The 27,712-nt window shown below is 40.6% G+C and overlaps 1 protein-coding gene and 1 pseudogene across 3 annotated transcripts in view; one reads left to right on the forward strand and one right to left on the reverse strand.

Moving 5' to 3' along the window:
• The window catches only part of PCCB (propionyl-CoA carboxylase subunit beta), a 98,826-nt gene extending 75,894 nt beyond the window's left edge, over window positions 1-22,932 (forward strand). For all 3 annotated transcript variants that reach the window (XM_047099717.1, XM_047099716.1, XM_047099718.1), the window contains 6 exons: window positions 4,173-4,296; window positions 19,628-19,735; window positions 19,988-20,088; window positions 20,519-20,617; window positions 21,399-21,498; window positions 22,615-22,932. In XM_047099717.1, the coding sequence (XP_046955673.1) occupies window positions 4,173-4,296; window positions 19,628-19,735; window positions 19,988-20,088; window positions 20,519-20,617; window positions 21,399-21,498; window positions 22,615-22,736 (654 nt within the window). In that variant the 3' untranslated portion in view covers window positions 22,737-22,932. The remainder of the gene's footprint in view (window positions 1-4,172; window positions 4,297-19,627; window positions 19,736-19,987; window positions 20,089-20,518; window positions 20,618-21,398; window positions 21,499-22,614) is intronic.
• On the reverse strand, window positions 8,575-9,034 carry LOC124526634 (60S ribosomal protein L27a-like; annotated as a pseudogene).
• Window positions 22,933-27,712: the final 4,780 nt, after the last annotated feature.

Genomic DNA, 27,712 nt, shown 5'->3' on the forward strand with positions numbered 1-27,712 from the left:
TAAAGAGACCAATCCAACAAGAAAATGTAACAATTTTAAATATCTATGCACCCAACCCTGGAGCACCTAAATACATAAAAGCAAATGTTAACAGACATAAAGAAATTGACAGTTATGGTAATAGCAAGGAAATTTAATACCCCACTTACACCAGTGGAATACATCATCTAGGCAGAAAATCAGTAAGCAAATGTGAATATTGCCTTAAATGATATAAAAATAGACATATATAGAACATTTCATCCAAAAACAGAATACACATTTTTTTCAAGTGCACATACTGCTCCCTTCTGTCTACAAAGTTGGAATCCTACTATTTCCACTATTAACGTTTTACTAGAGATATTAGCCAATGCAATGAGACAAGAAGTGGATCACCTAAAGGCAAAAGCCTTGGAAAAGAAGCTAAGCTACATTTGTAGTTGATCTGGTATACTAAAAAATGCTATGGAATGTATGATGAAACGGAAACAATAACCAGGGAAAAAGATATAAAATTGACATATACATATTGTCATCAACACAATAACCAATCATGGTAGCATACAAAGAAAGAAGTTTAAGTATTTAGTAGTAACCCTATGGGAGAAATTTTTAAAATTCTGAAAGATATAAAAGTAGACGAACAAATGAAGAGACATTCCTTGTTCTGGTTGTTGAGTTAACATCATAAAAACAGTTCTTCCTGAGGTAGTTTGTAAATTTAAAGCAATCTTTAAAAAGTTTTCTTAATGTTTATTTTTGAGAGAGAGAGAGTGAGCACGCATGTGAGTGCAATTGGAAGGGCTAGAGACAGAGACCCAGAATCTGAAGGGGCTTCAGGCTCCCAGCTGTCAGCACAGAGCCCGATGCAGGCCTTGAAACTCATGAACCGTGAAATCATGACCCGAGCTGAAGTCAGGTGCTTAATCAGACTGAGCCACCCAGGTGCCCCTGAACCAAAAATTTTAAAATACATCTAGACAAGTTCATAGAAAAGTTCATAGGGATTCACTTCAACTTGTTTTTAAATTAGACTGATTTAAAAAGAAGACTAAAAGGGTGCCTGGGTGGCTCAGTTGGTTGAGCATCTGACTTAGGCTCAAGTCATGATCTTGCAGTTTATGGGTTTGAGCCCCTTGTCAGGCTCTGTGCAGATAGCTCAGAGCCTGGATCCTGCTTCAGATTCTGTTTCCCTCTCTTTCTTCCCTCACCTGCTCGTGCTTGCGTGCATGCTCTCTCTCAAAAATAAATAAACATTAAATTTTTTTTTAATTAACAAAAAAAACCCTAAAGTTTCCCTTAGTTTAAGAAAAAGATGTTCATATGAATAAGAATAACTAGGAATATACTACAAAAGAAAGACTATGGCCATATCCCATATTAAAGCATACTGTAATTAAAACAGTGTGGTGCTGTTCCATAAACCAGTGGGACAGAATAGAAAATCTAGAAGTACATCCAAGTACATATAGAATATAGGTAATACGGTAAGATTATCTCAAATTCTAGGAGCAAAGATTAGCTTTTTAAACTTTTTTTTTTTTTAAGTTAGAGGAAGAGAGGGGAAAAAAAAAAAAAAAAGAGCCAGGGAGGGGCAGAGGAGGAGAGACAGAATCCCAGGCAGGCTCCATGCCATCAGAGCAGAGCCCAATGCGGGGCTCAAAGTCACAAACCAGGAGATGATGACCTGAGAAGAGATCAAGAGTAGGACACTCAACCAACTGAGCCACCCGGGAACCCCAAAGATTAGTTTTTTAATAAATGGTGGTGAACAACTAGGTAGCTAGCTGGTTAGAAAAATATAAAATTAGATTTGTACTTTATATCATACACAAAAATGAACTACAGATAGATCAGAGAACTAAATATAATAAGTGAAATTCATGTAAGCATTAAAAGAATGTGTAGATGGATTTCCTTAACTTCAGGGGAAGGTAACGAAAGGATTTTGAATATGACTCAAAATCCAGTTTCAGTTTTGTTTAAAAAAAAGTGGTAAGTGTGACTGTGTAAAGAATTTAAAAATCTATAAAGAAAGTTAAAAGACAACCAAGTAGGAGGAAATATTTGCAGTGTACATCACAAATAAAAGATAATATCCCTAATATGTTTTTAAAAACCTCTTAAAAATTGAGGAAATAAAGACCAAAATTGATAGAAAAAAAGGCAAGAAACATGGATAGCTCACAAAAATGTATATAAAATAGACCTTAAACATATGGAAAGATTTTCAACTTGACTCATTATGTTTGAAATGAAAGCTAAAATTACATTGAGTCATCATTTCTCTCATCTGTCAGATTGGCAAAAAATAAAAAACTTAAAAACGTTTTCCATTGGTAAGTCTGGCAAAGCACCCTGTCATAAATTACTGGGAAGGGAATGTAATTGCTAAGACTAAATGGGCATATTTACATGTGAACCCCGCAGTTCCCCTTTCAGGTGTTTACACTAAACATATACTGATTCTCATCATCCAAAATTATAGATGTACAAGGTTACTACTGTTGTGTTATTTGCAATTGCAAAATATTCTAGGCATCCTGGATTTAACTTTTAAGTTGCTGTGAACAACACAAAGGAGATTGGTTGAGTAAACTTGGTACATCCACACAGTCGAGTAGTAGGCAGGAAAAAGTGAGCATGATCTCTGTGAACTGATAGGGAGTGATTCTCGGGATATATTGTTAAGTGAGGAAACCTGAAGTGCTAAACAGTATCTGTGTGTAGTAGGTCACTTTCCATTTATGATAGAATTGGAAATTAAAATGATTTGTTTTCCAAAACAAACACAAAACGAAACAAATACATGTATTTGCTCATTTCTATATTGCACACATGAGAGATAAATCAGAAAATAATGGCAGGATGGATGGAATTAGGGTAGAAAGGATGGGGAGTGACATTAAATTATATTAATGTTTACATGTTAAAATCAAGACCGAGGGAAAACCTTTAAGATAAAAACAAATTAACCCATATTTCAAATGAATAACTTTTGAACATGGTATTTTGACTATATATCTTTAGTCCAGTAACAAATAGTTGTAAAGTACTGAATTTTAGTGTGTTTTTTTTGGCAGTCATATGGGGTAGCAGTTCTGACACCAGTTTCTCAATATTTGAGGAATCAATAAGTCCATTTGGAAGATAATGGGAGTCTGATGTCTACTGTAAGGGGGAATCTAGAATTGTGGTCATTAGTATGAACCGAGCATTTTCTTACTACTTTTAGAAATGTGTGTGTGTGTATGTGTGTGTGTGTGTATTTGTGGATTTCCTAGCTCTGTCCTCTGGGACAGCTTCTTGTTTTTGTTTTGAGAGAGAGAGGGAAGGGGAAGGGAGGGAGGAAGGGAGTGGGGAAGAGGGACAGAGGGAGAAAGAGAATCCCAAGCAGCCTTCTGGCTCAGCATGGAGCCCCACTTGGGGCTTGATCCCACGGCCCTGGGATCATGATGCTGGCCGAAGACAGAGACAGACCATTGCAAGCACATCGTGCTCTCAGGTTAGGCTCTAGAACCAGACTGTTGTTGCTGTAAAGGGTATTATTGCAATAACTGGCAAAATTTGAATAAGGTTTTGTAATAGATAGTAGTGGTGTTACTAGTTTCCTGATTTTGGCAATCTGATTGTAGTTATGAGAATGTTCTTGTTCTTGGGAGATGCATACTGAGGTATCTAGAGGTAAAGAGGCATCATGTCTATAACTTATTGTCAAATAGTTGAGAAAATTCATATATATGTACATATGTAGAGAGAGGTGTGTATATATAAATACATAGAGAAAGGGGAGGTAGGTGGGAGGGATAGGGAATGACAAAGCATATGTGGTAAAATGTTAAGAAATGGAGAATCTGGATATATACTTTTTATTTTATTTTTTTACTATTCTGGAAATTTTTATGTTAAGTTTGAAATGATTTCTAAATAAGGTGAAAGAGTAAAATAATGCCAAATTCAAATAGAACCCTTAAAAAAGGCTGTGCTGGTATATCTTCCCCAGCAGTGTGCAAGAGGGTTTCCCCTCCAGCAGGGAATGGGTGCTGCCACTGCCCCCAGTCCTTTGTACTTGGAGAAACTGTGGTGGGGTCAGGGCTATCCAGCTCGGTCGTTCTGTACTGTCTGTCATTCGGTAATGTTGTATCTGGCTCTTTATCATTTTGAGCTCAGGTGTAAATTTATCCCTGCAGGTTGTTGACGAGCGAGAATTTTTTGAGATCATGCCCAATTATGCCAAGAACATCATTGTTGGTTTTGCAAGAATGAACGGGAGGACTGTTGGAATTGTTGGCAACCAACCTAAGGTGGCTTCAGGTAGGTACAAGAGGCTCTCACAAACCTCAGGTGGCAGTTGGGGGCCATGGCTGCGGGGTGTGGTGTCTGCCTTCTGCCTTTTCCTCAGATGAGTCTCCATGGCCAGAGAAAAAACTCAGGGAAATGTTGTTGTAAAAGCTCTCTTCTTGGGGCGCCTGGATGGCTCAGTTGATTAAGCATCTGACTCTTAATTTCTGCTCAGGTCATGATCTCAACTGTTTGTGGGATTGAGCCCTGCTTTGAGCTCCTCTCTCTTCCTCTCTCTCTGCCCCTACCCATGCACTCTTGTGAGCACTTCTCTCTCTCTCAAAAAAAAAAAAAAAAAAAGCTCTTTTTTAATTGTTCATAACTCACAATGCTTCTCTCATAATTTTATTTTTTAAGGGTTTATAGACAACTTTCTTCAGCTTAAGATGGTTTTTACATTTTCAGAGGTCTGCTTTCTGTCTCCCCTAGTTAGATTCATGTCTTGCCCCTAAACTATGAGTTCAGTGAGGGTGGGGGTGTTGGTGTCTTATTCGTAGTTTTAAATCCATTGTCTTCAGTGGTATCAGGTACAGCATCTTCCTGTGTCTTCCAGTGACATGGCCAGAGCTGAGCTACAGCCAGGTCAGGGGCACTCTTCTGTGGTTGTGCCCTGGGTGTGGCTGGAGGTGTGGGATGGGGACTATAGACACTGCTTTCCTCCTATTTCCTGTGTAGGTTTGTTTTGAATACTGTATAGGAGAAATATGCACTCCCTTACTGACCCAGACTTATCTTTTATGTCTGTCATGGCAATTTTTCCTTTTCTTTAGAAAAAAAGTTGTTTTTTTTTTTTTAATTTTTTATCATGGTAAAACGTGTATAACAAAGTTTGTCATTTTAACTATTTTTAAGTGTATAATGTAGTGGCCTTAATTACATTCATACCGTGTGCTGCCATTACCACTATCTTCCAAAAATTTTTCAAGTAGAAATGACTCCCTTTCCACCCTACCCCTGAGTCCTTGGTAATCTAAGTCTCCTCTCTATGAATTTACCTATTATAGATATTCCATGTAAGTGGAATAATACAGTAATTGTCCTTTAGTGTCTGGTTCCTTTTACTTAGCATATGTTTTCAAGGTTCATCTATGTTGTAGCATGTATCAGAACTTTATTTTAGGGGCGCCTGGGTGGCGCAGTTGGTTAAGCGTCCGACTTCAGCCGGGTCACGATCTCGCGGTCTGTGGGTTCGAGCCCCGCATCAGGCTCTGGGCTGATGGCTCAGAGCCTGGAGCCTGTTTCTGATTCTGTGTCTCCCTCTCTCTCTGTCCCTCCCCCGTTCATGCTCTGTCTCTCTCTGTCCCAAAAATAAATAAACGTTGAAAAAAATAAATAAAAAAAAAAATAAAAAAGAACTTTATTTTAACTTTCATGGCTAAGTAATATTCCATTGTATGTATATACCACATTTTGTTTACTCATTCATCTCTGATGGACACTTGGGTTGTTTCCACCTTTTGGCTATTGTGAATAATACTGCAGTAAACATTGGTATACAAGTATCTGTTTGAATCCCCGTTTAGTTCTTTTGGGTATACACCTAGCAGTGGAATTGTTGAGTCATATGGTAATTTTATGTTTTTGTTTTTGTTTGTTTTTTTTAAGAAACATCATACTGTTTTTCACAGTGGCTGCACTGTTTTCTCAGTAGCAATGCATGAGGGTTCCACTTACTTTACACTGTCGCTTGAACTTGTTATTTTCAGGTATGTTTTGATAATAGCTATCGTAATGGGGTGTGGAATATTTTCTCATTATGGTTTTCATTTAAATTTCCCTAATAATTAGTGATGTTGAGCATCTTTTCATGTGCTTATTGGCCATTTGTATATCTTCTTTGGAGAAATATCTATTCAATTCCTTTGTGCATTTTTAATTGTTTTTTGTTGAGTTGTATGAGTGCTTTATATTCTGGATATTTATTAGGCCTTTATCATCTATGTGATTTGCATGTATTTTTTCCCATTCTGTAGGTTGTCTTTTCACTTTCTTGATAATGTCATTTGATGCACAGAAGTTTTAAAATTTGATGAAGTCCAATATACAATTTGTTTGTGTTTGGCGGAGTACCTGTTGACAAATCCAACATCATGAAGCCCCTCCCTGTGTTTTCTTTTAGGAATTTTATGCTTTTAGTTTTTACATTTAGGTTTGACCAATTTTGAGTAAATTTTTATATATGGTGTGCATTAAGGGCTCAACTTTTGATTCTTTTGCGTGTAGAAATCTAGTTATCCCAACACCATTTGTTGAATAGATTGTTCTTTCCCTATTGAATAGACTTGGCGTCCTTCTCAAAAATCAAGGGGCTGTAGATGTATGGGTTTTTTTCTGGACTCTTAATACTATTTAAGTGGTTTGTTTATGTTTATTCACATGCTGGTTTTGATTACTGCAGCTTTGTGTAGTAAGTTTTAATATCGGTAAATGTGTGTCCTCTCATGTTCCTTGTAAAGATTCTTTTGACTTTTGGGGCTCCTTGCAATTCCAAATGAATTTGAGGATTGGTGTTTCCATTTCTGCAAAAAAGGATGTTGAGGTTTTGATAGAGATTGCATAGAATCTGCAGATCACTTTAGGTATCTTTCCATTTATTTTGGTCTTTTAATTCTTTTGGCAGTGTTTTATAGTTTTTAGTGTGTAAGTCTTTCACCTCTTGGTTAAATTTACTTTTATGTATTTTATTCTTTTAGATATTATTGCAAATGGAATTGCTTTCTCAATTTTCTTTTTGGAATGTTCATTATTAGTATATGGAAAGATGACAACACAACTGATTTTTGTTTGTTGATCATGCAACCTGCAACTTTGCTGAGCTTATTAGCTTTATGAGCTTTCTTGTGGATCATGTTTTTTGCAAATAGTTTTTACTTCTTCATCTCCAATTTGGATACTTTTTATTATTTTTTTCTTGTCTAGTTGCTTTGGCTAGAACATCTAGCACATTATTGAATAGCATTGGTGAAAGCAGGCATCCTTATTTTGTTCCTGATCTTAGGGGAAGAACTTTGTCTTTGACCACTGAATATGATGTTAGCTGTGGGTTTTTCGTAAATGCCTTCATCATGGTGAGAAAATTTCCTTCCATTCCTAGTTTTCTGAGTACTTTTTTTTATTTTTATGAAAGGTTGATAGATTTGTATACCTTTTCTGCAACATTTGAAATGATCATGTAGTTTTTGTCCTTCATTCTATTAATGTGATGTATTGTTTGATTTTTTTCTACATTGAGCCACTTTTGCTTTATTGGAGTATATCTGAGTTGGTCATGGTATATAATCCCTTTGGTAAAATAAATTTTATTTTTTGGAGCTCTTTAAGTTTCAGAGCAAAATTAAGTGAAAACTGCAGAGTTCCCATAATACTCTATCACACATACACAGCTTACTTCACTGTCAATATCCTGAAGCAGAGTAGTATATTTGTTACAATTGATGAATGTACATGGACACACCATAATTACCTTAGGTCTGTATTCACATTAGGGTTCACTCTTGGTGTTATATATTCTCTGGGTATGATAAGTGTATAGTATGTAAACCACCATTGCAGCATCATAAAAAAATGGTTTCACTGCCTTAAAAGTCCTAAGCGTTCCACTTGTTCATCATTCCTTTCTCCCAACCCTGATAACCTAGTAACCCCTGGCAACTACTGATCCTTGTACCCCTCCCATAGTTTTACTTTTTCTAGAATATCATATAGTTGGAGTTAGAGTATGTAGCCCTTCCAGATCAGCTTCTTGCACTTAGTAATATGCATTTAAGCTTCCTACATGTTTTCTCATGGCCTGATAGCTCATTTCTTTTTAGTGTTGAGTAATATTCCATTGCCTGGGTATACCACACAGTTCACTTATCTGTTCACCTCCTGAAGGACATTGTGGTCGCTTCTAAGTTTTGGCAATTATGAGTAAAGCTGCTATAAATGTCTGTGTGCAGGTTTTTGTGTGGACATAAGTTTTCAGCTCATTTGGGTAAATGCCATGGAGTATGCTTGCTGGCTTGCATAGTATGAGTATGTGTAGTTTGTAAGAAACTGCCAAACTGTCTTCCAGAGTTGCTGTACCATTTTGCATTCCTGCCAGCAAGGAGTTACAGTTCCTGCTGCTCCACATCCTTGTCTGGATTTGGTGTTGTCAGTGTTCTGGATTTTGGCCATTCTGATTAGGTGTGTAGTGGGATCTTTTTTTTTTTTTTTTTGTTTTTCACTTCACTTGTAAGTATTTAATGAATCTCCCTCCATGTGGCTTCAAGCTACCAGGACACAGGTGCCCTCCCCCCCCCCCCCCCACACCCTTAACCTTCTCCTCAGCAATTCTACTGAAGAATTTGGCCCTCACGATGACAGGCTGTTTGGGGAGCTTTCCCTTTCCCAAAACTTTGTAGTAGCATGAACGCACCACATCAATGATAGGAACAAGTCCAGTCTTGTTTTTGGCAGCATTACCCGTGTCTGCTGACTGACCAGGGTCCACAGTTTAATCAAGGTTGACAGTTGGGTAGAATATCTGGTTCCTTTTTAAGTAGTAATGCCTCATACCCGCTTTTCCAAAGTAACCTGGATGATATTTGTCAAAGTTGATCCTGTGATGATGCATGCCACCAGCATTACCCCAGCCTCCTGGGTGCTTCCGGTGCTTGCTGATGCTGCTGTGGCCGTGGCTTACATGACCCCCAAGTTTCCAGGTCTTCCTCAGTCTGGATGGCATGTCAGCAGTCCAGACAAAACACCTGGTACCTTCTTTAATTTGCATTTCCCTGATGCCATATGACATGGGGTATCTTTCCATGTGTTTATTTGCCATCTGTATGTTTTCTTTGGTGAGGTGTCTGCTCAGATCTTTAGTGCCCCCCCTTTAGTCTATTTTTTAATCAGATTTTTTTTCTTATAATGTTTATTGTTAGAGAGAGAGAGAGAGAGAGAGAGAGAGAGAATGTGAGTGGGGGAGGTGCAGAGAGACTGGGGGACAGAGGATCCGAAATGGGCTCCGTGCTGACAGCAGACAGCCTGACATGGGGCTTGAGCTCACAAACTGTGAGATCATGACCTGAGCTGAAGTTGGACACTCAGCCAGCTGAGCCACCCAGGTGCTCCTGTTTGTTTTCTTATTGTTGAGTTTTAAGAGTTCTTTGTGTATGTTAGATAGCAGTTCCTTTATCAGATGTGTATTTTGCAAATGTTTTCTCCCAGTCTGTGGTTGTCTTCTCTTTCTCTAGACAGTGCCTTTTGCAGAACAGAAGTTTTTAATTATGAGGTCAGCTTATCAATTATTTCTTTTTCATAGATCATACCTTTGGTAGTGTATCTAAAAAGTTACCACCAAATCCAAGGTTATTTGTTTTCTCCTGTGTTATCTTCTAGAAGTTTATCACTTTTGTGGTTTACATTTAGGTCTCTGGATCCATTTTGAGTTAGTTTTATGAAATGTGTAAGGTCTGTGTCTAATTTTTTGCTTGTGGATGTCCAGTTGTTCCAGCACTACTTGTTGAAAAGACAATCTCTCTTCCATTGTATTGCCTTTGTTTTTTTGTCAAAGATCAGTTGGTATTTCTTGGGGTCTATTTCTGGGTTCGCTGTTCTGTTCCATTGGTCTATTTGTTTTTTTTCATCAGTACCACATGTCTTGATTACTGTAGCTTTATAGCAAGTCTCGTGGCTAGGTGTTGTCAGTCCTTCAACTTTATTTTGTCCTTCAATACTGTGTTGGCTGTTCTAGGTTTGTTTTTGTTTTTTTGTTTTTTGGGGTTTTTTTTTGCATCTCCATATACACTTTAGAATCAGTTTGTCAACATCCACAAAATAACTTGTTGGGATTTTGATTGGAATTGTGTTAAATTAAGAAATCAAGTTGGAAATACCTGCACTCTTGACAGTATTGAGTCTGCCTATCCATAAACATGGAATATGTCGCCATTTATTTAATTCTTCCATTTTGTTCATCAGAGTTGTGTAGCATTCCTCATATAGATTTTATAATGTGTTTTGTTATTTTATGCCTGTGTATTTCTTTTTTTGAGTGGCGGGTGCTAATGTAAATGGTATTGTGTTCTTTGTTTCAAATTCATTGCTGGTATATAGGAAAGTTATTAACTTTTGTATATTAACTTTGTATTCTGCAACCTTGCTATAATTGCGTATTAGTTTCAGCAGTGTTTTTGTCAATTCTTTAGGATTTTCTACATAGATTATTATGTCATCTGTGAACAAAGACAGTTTGATTTCTTCCTTCCCAGTCTGTGTACCTTTTGTATATTTTCTTGCTTTATTGGATTAGGTATGACTCCCAGTACAGTTTTGAAAAGTGGTGAGAGGGGACATTTTTGTCTTATGCCTGATCTTAGTGGGAAAGCTTCTAGTTTTTCATCATTATGTGTGATGTTAGCTGTAGATTTTTTGTTAGATGTTCTTTATCAAGTTGAGAAAGCAGCCCTGTATTCCTAGTTTGCAGAGGGTTTTTAATCATGACTGAGTGTTGGATTTTGTGAATCCCTTTTCTGTATCTACTGATGTGTTCATGTAACTTTTCTTCTTTAGCCTGTTGATACAGTAATGTTGCTGGGTTTGATTTGCTTTTATTTTGTTAGGGATTCTTGCATCTGTGTTCATGAGAGTCATTGGTCTGTAGTTTTCTAGTAATGTGTTTGTCTGGTGTTGGTAATAGCATAATGCTGGCCTCATAGAATGAGTTAGGAAGTATTCCCTCTGGTTTTTCTGAAAGAGATGGTAGAGAATTGCTGTAATTTGTAGAATTCATCAGTGAAACTTTCTGGACTGCATTTGTTTTTTTAATCACATAAGAAATAAAAAATGGTTTTACAAATCAAAAATATCCTGTGTTTTACGTTTCCTTGTGTAGTTACCTTTACAAGAAATCTTTATTTCTTCATAATTTGTGTGGTACTGTCTAGTATTTTTTTTTTTTTCATTTCAACCTGAAGGATTCTCTTTAATATTTCTCGTAGGGTAAGCCTAGTGGTAATGAACTCTGCAGCTTTTGTTTATCTGGGAATGTCTTAATTTGTCCCTCACTTTTCAAGGACAGGTTGCCAAACAGAGTCCTTGGTTGACAGTTTTATTCTTTCAGTGGTTTACATCATTCCATTGTCTTCTGCCTCCGTGGTTTTTCTACTCAGAAATCAACTGATAATCTTATTGAGGATCTCTTGTATATGGTGAGTCACTTCTCTCTTGCTGCTTTCAAGATTCTGTCTTTACCTTTTTTTTTTTTTTAAGTTTATTTATTTTGAGCGAGAAAGAGCATGAGTGCAAGAGGGGCAGAGGGAGAGAATCTCCAACAGGCTTCCCACTGACAGTATGGAGGCCCACATGGAGCTCAAACCTGAACCGTGAGATCATGACCTGAGCTGAAATCAAGAGTTGGACACAGTTTGACTGGGCCACCCAGGTGCCCCCAGATTCTGTCTTTATCTTTTTTTTTTTTTTTTTTTTTTAATTTTTTTTTTTCAACGTTTATTTATTTTTGGGACAGAGAGAGACAGAGCATGAACGGGGGAGGGGCAGAGAGAGAGGGAGACACAGAATCGGAAACAGGCTCCAGGCTCTGAGCCATCAGCCCAGAGCCTGACGCGGGGCTCGAACTCCTGGACCGCGAGATCGTGACCTGGCTGAAGTCGGACGCCTAACCGACTGCGCCACCCAGGCGCCCCTGTCTTTATCTTTTAATAATTCGATGATAATCTGTTTCAGTGGGGTCTGTTTGTGTTTATTCTACTTAGTTTCTTTGATTTGTTGCTTCATGTCTTAAATTTGGGAAGTTTTTGGATGTATTCAGATAATCTCTGTCCCTTTTTTCTCCTCCCTGTGGTATTGCCTTGCTGCAAATATTGGTTCAAGTGATGGTATTTCGTAGATCTGTAGTTTCTGTTCACTTCATTTTTTCTTTTCTTTTTGTTAAGACTGGGTAATAATATAAATTATCTTCAAGTTTCCCAATCGTGTCTTCTATTTTCTCAAATCTACTCTTGAACCCCTGTAGTGAATTTTTTATTTCATTTATGGTAGTTTTCAGCCACAGAATTTGTTTGGTTCCTTTTTATAATTTCTTTCTCTTTATTGGTATTCTCATTTTGTTCATACATTGTTTTCATGATTTTTAAAGTTCTTTGTTCATGTTTTTCTTTTTTCTATGACCATCGTTAAGATAGTTATTTAAATTTTTTTTAAATAAACTTTTTATTTTAGAGTTGTTTTAGATTTATAACAAAATTTCTAGATAGCACAGAGTTTCCATGCACTCCACACCTAGTTTTCTCTGATTCTTAACATTTTACTTTAGAGAGCACTGTTATCAGATATTTCACTCTAAACAAAGAGACAGTGGGTGACTAACCTAGAGGGAAAACTGAGGTTAAATGGTTTTGCTGTTGGACTCAATCACTGGTTCCTTTCATTGGTTTTGTTTATCTGTCTGTTGGTTTAAGATGGAACAGACCTGATGTATAAACGATTAGAATAATTCTGAAGACAGAGGATGACGATGGCTTTGAGATGTGACTTCTTAGCTTATAACTGACATTATTGATGCTTTTAGACAAAACTGTTAAGCTATTTGATTTAAATTTTTTTTTTAATCTTTATTTCTTTTTGAGAGAGAGACAGCATTTGAGCAGGGGAGGAGCAGAGAGAGAGGGAGACATGGGATCTGAAGCAGGCTCCAGGCTCTGAGCTGTCAGCACAGAGCCCGACGCGGGGCTCGAACTCATGGACTGTGAGATCATGACCTGAGCCGAAGTCAGGTGCTCAACCAACTGAGCCACCCAGGCGCCCCAAAGCTATTTGATTTAATGCACACTACACTGTCAGGAATAGTTCAGGGAAGCTCTAGTGTGACTCTCCTATTCTAAAAAAATGGACATTGGCCTTATATCTGAAGTTATTATTACCAGCTCATGTGCACTTTGACTCTGATGGTATTTCTGTGTACCAGGCTGTACATAGAAGTTCATTTCAAATCTTTGGGTATTTTTTCATTTGTTTACTTATAAATTTAAAAAAAAACTTTTTTAATGTTCATTTTTGAGAGAGAGCACAAATGGGGTAGAGGCAGAGACGGAGACACAGAATCCGAAGCAGGCTCCAGGCGCTGAGCTGTCAGCACAGAGCCTGACGTGGGGCTTGAACTCACAAACCATAAGATCATGACCTGAGCCGAGATCAAGAGTTGGATGTTTAATCAACTGATTCATCCAGGCACCCCTATAAAAATCTCTATAATGTTTATTTTTGAGGGGGGAGGCAGAGAGAGAGGGAGACACAGAGTCCAAAGCAGGCTCCAGGCTCTGAGCTGTCAGCACACAGCCCGATTCAGGGCTCGAACCCACAGACTATGAGATCATGACCTGAGCCAAAGTTGGCGCTTAACCAACTGAAGCACCAAGTTGCCCCCAAGACCATTATTTTAAAGTCTTTGTCTAATAAGTTCAGTGTCTGGGCTTCCTTAGGGACAGATTCTGTCAGTTAATTTTCTTCACTTGAGTGGCTTTTTTCCTGTTTCTTTGTAAGCCTTGTTATTTTTTTGTTGAAAACTGGACATTTGAATATTATGAGGTATTGATCCTGGAAATCATATTCTCTCCCTTTTCTAGGTTTTGTTGTTGATCACTGAATGCTGTAATAGCCATTGTCTAGTGCCATTTTCCAATTATTTTTGCAGACTATATTCCTTGCTGTAGGTGGTCATGGAAGTTTCTTTGCCTTAGCTTGTGTCCAGCTAGTGTTTTGACAGAGATATCCTTGAATACCAGCTACTAAAACAGGCAAACAAGAAAGTACCTCATCTAGTCTTTGAGAATTGGCCCTGTGCTGGGGCTCCTCTTCAACACTTGGCCAGACTTAAACTGAACTTAGGGGTCAGCCCACTGTTAAAACTTAAGGTCTTCTTAGGTTATTTGTTTTGTAAAGTATTTTCATTTTCATTCCTCTCAAGATATTTTCTAATTCCCTTTTCCTGGGTCTTTTCTGAGCATGCATCTGGTCCTAGGCATATCTGTGTCTTTCTGAAATGCCCTGTGTACACAGGTGTTCTTGAATGCCCTAATTTTCTAAAGAATCTCTCTCCCTGGTTCTTTCCTCCTAGGCCTTAGGCAGTCTCAAGCATCTGCAGGTTGGTCTTTGTTTTTGAGCAGTGTCTGCCACTTTCTGGCCTGGTGAGCTCCATGTTAGGTAAAGCAGGGATGAAAATCCCTGCAATATGCGTATCTGACAAGATAGACAAATTAGAACACACCTGATAATTTGTGACTGACTCTTTATTCCCTCTGGAACTAGGGAGAGAGTGGGGCAGGTGTAATTAAGAATGTCACATGGGGCGCCTGGGTGGCGCAGTCGGTTAAGCGTCCGACTTCAGCCAGGTTGCGATCTCGTGGTCCGTGAGTTCGAGCCCCGCGTCGGGCTCTGGGCTGATGGCTCAGAGCCTGGAGCCTGTTTCCGGTTCTGTGTCTCCCTCTCTCTCTGCCCCTCCCCTGTTCATGCTCTGTCTCTCTCTGTCCCAAAAATAAATAAACGTTGAAAAAAAAAATAAATTTAAAAAAAAAAGAATGTCACAAAGCTTTCCTACTATTTTTAAGTTGCCTGTTTCTTGATTTGACTTTCTCTTGGTGGTTGGTAAACCTTCACTTGTTCCAGGGTTTCTGATTCTTTTGTGATGTTTTTGTTGGAGGGTAGGAGTTTGGAGGTGACTTCCCCCCCATTTTGTTGTTGAGAAAAAGTGTTTAAAAGTCAGGAATTCACACACACTGAAAATGCATTTTGTTCCTCCAGTAAATTCTTAACTGTTGATACATCCTTTTAGTTTCTCCTTTGAGCTGTGTCAGTCACTGGCATGGACTTCACATGATTTCTTGTGTCTGCTTCAAGATCTTTCTCATCCCATGACTACCTCTGTGGGTCCTGATGGCCTGCAGCACAGGTTGACTTTGACAAGCCCACTTTTTAAGAAACTGCTTGGCTTGTCCTGGAAAGTGTATCTATAGATATCTAGGATGTTCGTCCCACTGCCCAACCTGGCTGGAGCCTGAACGCTTGATTCCATGGTGGTTCCTTGACTTCCCCTTTTCTTAGAAATTCTTTGTTATGTTTATGGAGTGGCAAGTTGTGGAAGTTCAGTAGATTACTGCTTTTTTGAAAAAAAGCTTCATGCATTTTATGGACTTAATCATTCCCTGTTAGTAAAAGACAGCTTCAGAGGCTTACATAGGGGGCTTCTGTTCTAGGTCTCATTTTTTCTTACAGGAATTAGCCAGTGCTCACTGGGCTCTCTCTGGGTACCAGGCGCTCAGTCTAGTTCTGGGACGAGGCCTCAGATGCTAAGACCTGGCCTCTGGTCCTGGAGCCCGTCCCATGGCCACTCGGGCTGCAGGTTTTCCATTCCTGTGTTGATTTCCCCAATGATTCCATCATGTTCTGGTTGTCGGTGCCCATCTTGCTTTTCAGTTTAAGTATAGCTTCTGGATACTTTTTGCAGTTTCTTAATTTAGAATTGTTTTTATTCTGGGACTTATCACTCAGATTTTTTATTTCAGGTCATTAACATAGATTTTGAGGAGAGAGGAAAGAGGGGAGATTTAAAACATTTTTATTGAGTTACAATTTACACACAATAAAATGCACAGGTTTCAAATGCTCATTTTAATAGGTTTTGATAATTTGACAGTAGTATACAACCTTGTTATCACCATCCAAAACAAGATACGGAACATTTCTGTCCTCTCAAAAAATGCATTTAGTAAGAGGGAAGTTTTGCCAATTTTTCTTTTTGAGTTCTTTTTGTTTCTAGCATTCTTTATATATTTTGGATGGGAGTCCTGTCAGATACGCATATTGCAAATATATTTTTTTCCTGATTTGTGACTTCTTCAATAAATTGTGTCTTTTGACTCACATATTTTTAAACATGTGATGAAGTCCCATTTATCAGTGTTTTTTATTTATGATTAGAACTTTTTGTGTCCTTTCCAAACAATCTTTGCCTATGACAATGTTGCAAACAAAGATAGTCCGATATCATTGGCTAGCTTTGTAGTTCTGGGTTTTATGTTAAGACCTATGATCTGGCACAAAAACAGACACACAGACCAATGGAATAGAATAGAAACTCCAGAACTAGACCCACAAACGTATGGCCAACTCATCTTTGACAAAGCAGGAAAGAACATCCAATGGAAAAAAGACAGCCTCTTTAACAAATGGTGCTGGGAGAACTGGACAGCAACATGCAGAAGGTTGAAACTAGACCACTTTCTCACACCATTTACAAAAATAAACTCAAAATGGATAAAGGACCTAAATGTGAGACAGGAAACCATCAGAACCTTAGAGGAGAAAGCAGGAAAAGACCTCTCTGACCTCAGCCGTAGCAATCTCTTACTCGACACATCCCCAAAGGCAAGGGAATTAAAAGCAAAAGTGAATTACTGGGACCTTATGAAGATAAAAAGCTTCTGCACAGCAAAGGAAACAACCAACAAAACTAAAAGGCAACCAACGGAATGGGAAAAGATATTTGCAAATGACATATCGGACAAAGGGCTAGTATCCAAAATCTATAAGGAGCTCACCAAACTCCACACCCGAAAAACAAATAACCCAGTGAAGAAATGGGCAGAAAACATGAATAGACACTTCTCTAAAGAAGACATCCGGATGGCCAACAGGCACATGAAAAGATGTTCAGCGTCGCTCCTTATCAGGGAAATACAAATCAAAACCACACTCAGGTATCACCTCACGCCAGTCAGAGTGGCCAAAATGAACAAATCAGGAGACTATAGATGCTGGAGAGGATGTGGAGAAACGGGAACCCTCTTGCACTGTTGGTGGGAATGCAAATTGGTGCAGCCGCTCTGGAAAGCAGTGTGGAGGTTCCTCAGAAAATTAAAAATAGACCTACCCTATGACCCAGCAATAGCATTGCTAGGAATTTACCCAAGGGATACAGGAGTACTGATGCATAGGGGCACTTGTACCCCAATGTTTACAGCAGCACTCTCAACAATAGCCAAAGTATGGAAAGAGCCTAAATGTCCATCAACTGATGAATGGATAAAGAAATTGTGGTTTATATACACAATGGAATACTACGTGGCAATGAGAAAGAATGAAATATGGCCTTTTGTAGCCAACGTGGATGGAACTGGAGAGTGTGATGCTAAGTGAAATAAGCCATACAGAGAAAGACAGATACCATATGGTTTCACTCTTATGTGGATCCTGAGAAACTTAACAGAAACCCATGGGGGAGGGGAAGGAAAAAAAAAAAAAAGGTTAGAGTGGGAGAGAGCCAAAGCATAAGAGACTGTTAAAAACTGAGAACAAACTGAGGGTTGATGGGGGGGTGGGAGGGAAGGGAGGGTGGGTGATGGGTATTGAGGAGGGCACCTTTTGGGATGAGCACTGGGTGTTGTATGGAAACCAATTTGTTCAATAAATTTCATATATATAAAATAAAAATTAAAAAAATACAAAAAAAAGACCTATGATCTATTTTGAATTAATTTTTGTATATAGTTTATAGAGTGAAATAGTCTACTTTCATGTTCCCCCTCCCCCCCATATAGACAGTTAAGTGTTCCATCACCATTTGTTAAAAAGACTTTCTTTCCACAGCGAATTGGTTTGATACCTGGTCTGAAATCAGTTGTGTGGGTCCATTTCTTCACAATGTATCCATTACCATTTTGTCTACCTTGATGCCTGTGCCATACTGTCTTGATTACTGTAGCTTTATAGTTATCAGCTTGGGGCAGTTTCAGGATCCTGGGGACACTTGACAATGTTGGAAACCGTTTTGTTTGTCACAGGTGTGGGTTGTAGGGGAGTGAGTGCTACTGGCATCTAGTGGGTGGAGGCCAGAGATGATGCTAAACATCTTCTGCACACAAGACAACCCCCCACAACAAAGAATTACCCAGCCCAAAATACAGATGGCCCTGAGGTTCAGAAATCCTGCTTTGTAAGAAAGTCTTGAAGTCAACTAGTATAAGTTTTCCAATTAAAAAAAAAAAACAAAACTGTTTATTCTGTTTCCTTTGTATTACCATATGAATTTTAGAATCTGCCTATCAGTTTCTGTAAGAGAATGCCTACGATTTTGGTAGTAATTGCTTGAAAATCTAGATCTGTTCAGTATGATAGCTTAGTAAACTTCAAGATAATTAAATAGTATAGACAATTAAAATTGAATGCAATTAGAGACTTAGTTTCTCATTTGTGCTAGCTGTTTTTCAAGTGCTTAATAGCTTTAAGTGGCTACCATGTCAAATAGCACAACCAGAGAACATTTCCATAATTATAGAAAATTCTTTTGGCCAGCACTGGTATAGATCATTTAGGAATTTATTTATTCTTATCAATGAGTGTATAAGCTTTTTTGTAGATACTCTGTCAGATTATGAAAGTTCCATTGTATTCCTAGTTTACTGCTTGTTTTGAATTAGGATTGAGTATTGAATTGTCAGATGTGTTTTGTCTGTTGAGAAAGAAAAGCCTATAGGGTTTTTCTCCTCTATTTAGTAATTTTGTTGGTTTTTTCACATATTAGATCAGCCTTGACTTCTTGGGATAAACCCCACTTAGAATGCATCAGTGTTTGATTTCATAATATCTTAGGGATTTTTGCATCTGTGTTCGTGAGGGATTTTGTTTGGTCTTCATTCTTCTTTTACGATGTCCTAATCTTGTTGTGGTATTAGGGGAATGTTGGCCTCATACAGTATGTTGGGAACTATTCTAGGAGAGGAGACATATTAGTAACTGAACTCTTACTCTGCACACATTACAGATACCACCTCCTTAAATCCTTGAAACCATGGTAGGAGGTAGTAACACCCCAACTTTGCAGGTGATGAACCTCAGGCTCAGAAAGGTAAAGTCATTTCCCAAGGGCACATAGCTAAACTGGTGAATCTGATTCCAGGCTATCGGGAGTCTCTAACAGCAGCTCTTGAATGATACCTCTCACTACTGGTTCCATGGGGGACAAGTCAGGCTGTACCCCAGGTGGGTACATAAACCTCAGTTAATGAGGCAGAGTCTAGCTGCCTGCAATAGACTGTGCTCCCGGCAAGAGAGCCTGAGGGTCCACTCTTGGACCCTCTTTGGCCACTGCCCGGTGGGTTCTCCTGTCTTTCCTGGAGTGTAAGGATTTCCCTTTACATTCCCTGGTGAGGAGACTTTGGTGCCTCCATAGAAATCAGCTCTGAATGGTTGCTGAGGGCACATTCCCTTTGGGGGTAGAGCTGGGAATTGCCCAGAAGCTCAGCATGGATAATCTCTCTCATTCTAGGATGTTTGGATATTAATTCATCTGTGAAAGGGGCTCGTTTTGTCCGATTCTGTGATTCATTCAATATTCCACTCATCACTTTTGTTGATGTTCCTGGCTTTCTGCCTGGTAAGTCATTGATAGGAGGGGGGCGAGGAGAGGTAGTTTTGCCCAGTAAGGCACCCACTTAATTTGGAGGTTTTGTAAAATTCTCTAAGGATTTGTGACTTCTCCATATTCTAGGTGTCTGGAAGATGGGGCTGTGGGGGGTGAGCGGCTCTCTCCTGGCCCTCTGGGGAGCAGGGGAAGACCTCATAGCTGAGAGTGACAGGCATACCTTGTAAGGACTTCTGTGTCTCGCAACTCTTCCTCATGACATAGGCACAGCACAGGAATACGGGGGCATCATCCGGCATGGAGCCAAGCTTCTCTACGCATTTGCTGAAGCAACTGTGCCCAAAGTCACAGTCATCACCAGGAAGGTAAGAAGAGCTGGTATCAGAGGCTGTGAGCCCACACACTTCTAGCAGCATGGCCATGGTTGGAGGTCTGGCCAAGAGTTTCAGGGGGGCTGGGAAGAGGAGTACACCTTGCTGACCCTTAAAAAGATCTTTGGAGCTCAGGCAACATTTATAGCCCTGTGGACACACCCTGCAGATATGTTGGTGGTCACATCTGGGAAATGAGAGGATCAGTGGGAAAGAGCCAGGAATGACAGTGAACATTAGTTGTGAAAGGCCTCTGGACTGTGCCTGTGTTTTCTCTGCGCTGGCTTCCCAGCCTCAGAGACACTGGGCCTTCAGTAGCTCAGGAGGGCTTTTCCTTTTGTCCTCATTTCACTTGGCTTCCTAGAGTCTTTCAGGGATATGATCTGATTCAGGCTCTAACATTCAGCATTTGGGTTTGTTCTAGGCCTATGGTGGTGCCTATGATGTCATGAGCTCCAAGCACCTTTGTGGTGACACCAACTATGCCTGGCCTACAGCGGAGATTGCAGTCATGGGAGCAAAGGTGAGGACCTCTAGCTTTCCCTTTTCCTGGATCCAGGTACCGGTCGTTTCCCAGCAGGAGCTTGTAGTTACGAAATGTGGAGAGAGGCCCGGACCCCTTGGATGGGCCAGGATTCCAGGGAGTTGGGACCTAGACCTTGCCGAGTCCCCACCTTGACCCCTGGGTCAGCTCTGGCTCCTGTCCTGCACTGTCACTTTAGGCACATGCTGGTGTCTTCATGCTCAGGGGGTGGGGGTGGGGGTGGGGAGGGGGGGATGCTGAGTGGGTTTTGAGATTGTCAGTAAAGCAGAAAGGGTTGAGTCAACTGAACTAGCCTTTGGGAGGATTGGACATTCCCTGTGATCCCATTCCCATCTCCTCTCCCAGGGAGGGCCCCGGAGCCACTGAATTGTGTACTGAGGATAAGGAAGAAGGAAAATAGCATTTTACTTCACCTGATTCAGGGGACCATGGATCTAACTATGGAAAATGGGCAAAACATCTTGGCCTGAAAGAAGGATAGATGCAATTGGATGGAATAGGATGGAATTTGGGGAGACAAGTGACTGGCTTTGCCTGGGCTGCCTGTTGTTGGGGCAACACTGAACATTGGATCACAGCCCGTGGGATCGTGCTGGTTGACTCCAGCAGTGCTCACCTCTGTGCCCTGGTGCCTGGAGCCGGCATTTCTCGCCAGGGCACTGTGGCCTCGAAGTTCACAGCCACACACTGTGATAGTGGTTTGAGGGAGGTCGCCTGGGTTGGGACTGCCAGTTAAGTTCATTAACTTCTCCTATGACAGGGGGCCGTGGAGATCATCTTCAAAGGGCATGAGAATGTGGAAGCAGCTCAGGCAGAGTATATTGAGAAGTTTGCCAACCCCTTTCCTGCCGCAGTGAGAGGTAGGGACTGTGGTGGGGAGGGCGGTGTTGGGCATTTGTTGGGTCACTTGCTCATCCTTTTGCTCCAGAAAGTCTCACATCACTGCCCTTTGCCCTCACTGTGGAATCTGGAGACTGGTGAGGGTTGGGGGTTGTCTCTGGACATTGTATACACTGCTTTGGTCACCAAGGACTGAAACAATATTGCTGAAATGGCTAGTGGTGTTCAGTTACCTAATATTGTGTAAAAGTCCACTCCTAAACAAAGTGGCTGACACAGCCAACTTTTTTTTTTTCTTTTTTTGTTTTTTGCTCATGTTTCTGAGGGTCGGCAGTCATTCACAGATAGTCAGTTGGTAATTCGGGGCCGGATAGTCCAAGATGGCTTCACTTACATGGTTGGTAATGGCAGTAGGCATTTTCTGCACAGGTTGCTTATTTTTATTTTTATTTTTATTTTTATTTTTATTTTTATTTTTATTTTTATTTTTTTTATTTTGAGACAGAGGGTACAAGTGAGCAAGGGACAGAGACAGAGAAGCAGTGCTCAACTGAGGTGGGGCTCAAACTCTCAAACCTGAGCCGAAGTGAGATGCTTAACTGACTGAGCCACCCAGGTGCTCCATGGTTTCTCTTTCTGAACCTGGCCACACCATGCTTGCTGGTGTCCTGAGCACCTTGAGACCTAGATTTGGAAATTGCATAGTGTCATTTTTGCCGCATTCTGTTGGCCAAAGCAAATCACAAGGACAAGTAAAATTGAATCCAGTTCTTGGTATGAGGGGTGATGAAATCACATTACAAAGGGACTTGTGTTACAGGGGTAGGAGGAAGGTGTACCGATTGTTGAAAATACAGACATATTTTCTTAATTTTATTTCCTGTTGACTTCATCTTGGCAGCAAGGGGGTCAGATTGCATTTTTTTTGCCAAGTAGTCCTAGGCCAGAAGTTGAGGCCCTGCCAGAGGAACGGGGATGCTCCTGGGATGTGGGGGAGGGTTCACAGGGCCCGTGCCCTCTCATATCAAGTTGGGTCCTGCTCACACCCCAGAGATGGTGCCCAGGCTGAGCACAGATTGGGGGGTGGCCTTATTTGGGGATGCAGATGATCTACTTCCTTTTCTATGCTTCACCAGGATTTGTGGATGATATCATCCAGCCTTCCTCCACACGAGCCCGAATCTGCTCTGACCTGGATGTCTTAGCCAGCAAGAAGGTACAGCGCCCTTGGAGGAAACATGCAAATATTCCATTGTAAACCAATCAAAGGAAAATAAACCAAGAGCCAGTTACCGCCTGGCTATTTGCACCCAGCTCTGCCTTTTGCAATCATGAAACCTGGAAATCTAAATATCAGTAATAACTTGAAATGGCTGTTTATTAAATCCTAGGAAGATTTCATTTGTGCCTTACTGTAAAATTAATTGCTTTATTAAAAATTTGTTTAACTGGTATTTTTTGAGCACAAATTTCATTTTTTACGGTATAAATCTGAAAAATCTAGAAAACAGTGTATTGTCACTTAGAGCTGACCCTTATTTGACACCTCTGTGTATTTTCCTTTTCCCCCAAGATGTTTTTCTCTGTAGGTGAGATAATAAGCTTTTAGGGCAACATATTTACCTGGTTAGCCTTCATTCCGCACCCCCCCCCCCTTTTTTTAAATGCTTATTTGAGAGAGAGCGAGAGAGAGAGAGAGAGAGTGAGTGTACAGGCAGGGGGAGGGGCAGAGAGAGAATCCCAAGCAGGCTCCTTGCTATCAGTGCAGAGCCTGACGTGGGGCTCAATCCCATGAACCGTGGGATCATGACCAGAGCTGAAATCAAGAGTTGGATTCTTAACCGACTGAGCCACCCAGGTGCCCCTATTTCCTTATTTTTTATTTTATTTTATTTTAATTTTATTTTTTTAATGTTTGCTTATTTTTGAGAGAGTGAGTGAGAGTGAGCAGGGGAGGGGCAGAGAGAGAGAGAGAGAGAGAGAGAGAGAGAGAGGGAGGGAGGGAGGGAGGGAGACACAGAATCCCAAAGCAGGCTCCAGGCTCTGAGCTGTCAGCACGGGGCCCGATGTGGGGCTCAAACTCACGGACCGCGAGATCATGACCTGAGCCAAAGTTGGACACATAACCGACTGAGCCACCCAGGCAGCCCATAAATAATATTTAATAACATGCCCTCAATTCCTCTAGGAATCGTTGAGGATGTTTGTAGTTGTATCTGGCAGAATAGATGCTCAGTCATATGGGATATAGTACCCTATATTAAATGCTTTTCAGAAATGTGTTGTCACATTTTAGAAAACTTAGTTTGGAAAATTTCAGACCTGTAGAAATGTTGCAGGAGTGGTATTTGTATATCTTTCACTGAGGGTATCCACTTAATTTTCTACATTTACTATATGTATAATAGCATATGCTATTATGTATGGTATATAGAATGTAGCATATAGAATACTATGTATTCTCTTCCATAAATACATAATTATTATTTTTATTGACCCATTTAAGTAAGTTGTAGAACCATGACCCTTTGTCCCCCACCCTGCCAAATGTATTTATTTCCTAGGAAACAAGGCTCATTGCCTTACAGTCTTTCATTACATTGACAATTTGGAAGAATGGTTGCCAGTTATTTTGTAGAATGTCCCTCAATTTGGGTTTGTCTGATTGTTTCCAGATGTTCAGACCAGGTAAGAATGTTCTTTCTATGTATCACATAAGAAGCACATGAGGCTAGTTTTTTCCATTATTGATGAAATTGACTCATCACTTGGTTAAGGTGGTGGCTGCAAAGGTTACCATTTTTTCTTTGTAATTAATAGCTGATCTGGGCGCATTCTTTAAGCCCGTCAACAAATTTTCATCCTGTACTTTTAGTACCTATTGATGGTTCTTGCCTCTCAATCAGCCATACTGTAGAATCTGTTGATTCTAAAATGTTGCATTTGTTAGTTTGTTACTGTGCCAGAAGAGGTTTCTTTTCTGTTTTTAAGTATTTGTTAGACTCATGGATTCTTTTTTTTTTTTTAAACATTTTTTCCTGAAATAATTTTTTTTCTTACCATGCTATCACCCTGTCAAATTTTCAAACACTAAGTACTTTTGCAGGTGTCCTTACTGGTGTTTCTCTGTGGCCTACCCTTCAAGTTAGAAATCTTGTTCCAAGTTAATACACTAATTTCAGGTCTGGATTTTGTTGCATTCTTCTGCTCTAGCACTTCCAGTGCATAGGGCCTTTCACTCTGGTCATTAGCCCACAGCCCTGTCACCTCCCCCTTGGGACATCCTTTTGCTAAATAGCTCCAGTTTGCTCATGCTCAAGGACCTTAGTTCCTCTCAACCTGTGAGCTAGAACTGATTTTGCTTATTGCAGGTTTTTGTTTTTTTTTTTTAAAGCATCTGAGTGTGCATTTTTTTTCTCTGTATATTTTTATCTAAGTAGATGGTGAGTTTCAAGGGGGCAGAGACTGGACACAAGTTCTTTATGTTCCTCTTTGGCACCAGCAGAAAGGTTATAAACTGTGGGAAAGGAGTTGGCTGATTCTTGGGCTTTTAGAGGTCTCCTAAGAAGCCATGCAGGTTGGTTAGCATGTGGCTCAATTGCTTAAAATTGATTAGCGAATCCAATTTCTGGGGTCAGCTAACCTAGGATTTGGACTGCTTGGAGGATGACTGTGCTATCATCTATATGAAAATAATACATACAAGTTTGTGGGGGTTTTTTTGTTTTTCCTTTTTGAGGAAGGGGTGCAAGATGTGTTTTACTAGGTTGTGAAATCTGGATGCTGAGAAGGGCTTGTTCCTGGGCCTAAGAGATAGGGGAACCAGCCTAATAAAACACTTGGGCAAGAGACTTCTGGGAAGCCTTGGAATGGAGATGGTTAATAACCAATAAACAAAGCTGGTGGCCAAGGAAACAAAAAGCTGCAAGACCTTGCAAGTAGACCAGCCTTTGTGGATGACAGAATGCCATGAGAATGGTGGCAGAGTATTTTCAGTGGCTGTTGTTTAGGAATGCCTTTCCCAGGTGGTATTCGGTCTTTAAGGGGAAAAAGAAAACTGTGGGCTTTAACCAGAGGACTTGGGTTTACTGAGCAGAGCAGTGGCAAGTGTCTCTCTTTAGACTGAGAGCAGGTAATATGGTGAGAATGGAGATGGAGTTTAAGAGGTACGGAGGGTCCTGTTGCACCTGCCCCAGCTCCTCTTGCCTTAAGTAAACCAGTTTCTCCTGAGCCACGAAGCTAGGGTGGTGAAGCTGCGATTTGAACCCAGCCAGATTTGTCTCAACTCCACATGTCTCTATAACCAGTCAGAACACTGCTTTCCAACTGATGTAGTAGGTGGGATGAACTCCTAAGAGGGGAGTGAGAAAGGTGGTGGCTCGCTCCACTGGAATTGTCTCACCCTGAAGAGCTATTAAATTTAGAAAGCTTTCCTACCTTATGCATGATGGCCTGTCAGTCCTTACTTGATTTGCTCGAATAGGGAGTAAATTCACAATGCAGCCTTCCAGTTGCTTGTGTTTGCAGAAAGTTCTCCTAGCTTCTCTTCTGATCATGTTTTGTCTCCTTACTGAGTCCTCTGCCTGTGGGTTCACTGATGCTTTTGGCTGCTTCGGGGTGTTTTAGATACGGTCTACCTAGAGAAGACCGTGAAGGACACTCATCCATATATTAACACTTTAGAGCAAGCAAGTACGGGGAGAGAGTCAGGGAGAGTGGGAGAGAATCTTAAGCAGGGCTTAAGCAGGGCTCCATGCCTAGTGTGGAGCCCAAAGTGGGTCTGGATCCCACAACTCTTGGGATCACCTGAGCCGGCATCAAGAGTCGGACGTTCAACGGAGTCACCCAGGCGCCCGAGTTAACACTTCTGATGTAGTTGAAGCAACCTAGACTTAACCTGTTTGACAGATATGAATATTTTATGTCTTTCTTGTTCTAAAGGATTTCTAGACAGCTGTGGCTAGAAACTACTGGTTCTCATGCTGTTGCACCTCTGTGGGTGTGGGATCTCCACCACAGGACCTATGGCCACTTTAACGGGCAGAGCCTCAGTTTGGGGCTCCTATGGAGTCTAGCCAGAACATTTGGGTAGATGTAGCAGTCTTAGTAGGGAAGTTCTGACCATGTCCACACTCTCCTCGGTGGTGAGTAAAAAACCTCCTTTACATGTCCTTGGGAGCAGAAAGCCGTCCTTCAAAAACTGATGTGTATTAAAGACCCCGATAGAGCAAGGCACTTAGGAGGGCAGGGCTGGAACCTTACTGGAGCTTGGTCTGCTATGAAAAACCTAAGGGGGAGGCACTAAGCCTTTATTTTACATGAAGACACCGTTCGTTTGATGGATTCTTTTCTGGAAGCAGGGCCAAAAGAGTGAGTTAAGTCACATCTGGGAGGTTTCCAAGTTTGTCCCAAGGTAGAGCTGCACTGAGTAAAGCCCTGGTCTAGTCTCATAAGCTTGTAAAGATGAGAGCTGCCGGAGACCCATCCTTATTATTTTCCTCCTGTGCCCAGAGAGCTCACCTGCTGATTTAGCCCTTATATCCCTGCTTTTCCTGCAGACATTTTAGGCCATCTAACAAACACAGCCCGAAGAACATGGCCAGGCCCATGAAGTGTAGGGCATGACTTTTTTTTTTTTAGTTTATTTTTGAGAGATCAAGAGAATGGCAACTGGGGGAGGGGCAGAGAGAGAGAGGGAGAGGATTCTAAGCAGGCTCCATACTATTAGTGCAGAGCCTGACACAGGGGCTCAGTCTCACAAACGGGGAGATCAGGACCTGACCTGAAATTAAGAGTCCAATGCTTAACTAAGTCACCCAGGTGCCCCAGGGCATGACCTTTGTAAGAGTGATGTCTGGCACCAGTATCAAGAAACTCTCACATGGCCCTATAGAATCCAAGTAATCTTTAAAAGGCCACTGTTTGTTAGGGGGAACCATGCATAAGCCTTGGTGCTGGATATGTGGCCAGGGCAGGATCCAGGCTACAAACTCTGAATGCCTCCTTCAGAATTCAGCCTGCAAGAGACCTCCTCTTGAATCATAGACAACTCGGCCTACCCACTTTCTCCAGGGAAATCCAATTAATGAAAGATAATGAACTAGTCCTAAATTTCTTTCCTTTAAAAACAAAACTGATACAGTTAAATGATTAGAGTGAGCAAACTCTCAAGAGCATTGGGACATAAAATCATCTCTGAAGCTTTACATAGTAAGAACAATAGGATGACAAGCC

This window comes from Lynx rufus, unplaced genomic scaffold, assembly GCF_022079265.1.
Source record: "Lynx rufus isolate CCGP_SWC_20201006 ecotype Redwood Valley unplaced genomic scaffold, mLynRuf1.p SCAF_5, whole genome shotgun sequence".
Taxonomy (NCBI): domain Eukaryota; kingdom Metazoa; phylum Chordata; class Mammalia; order Carnivora; family Felidae; genus Lynx; species Lynx rufus.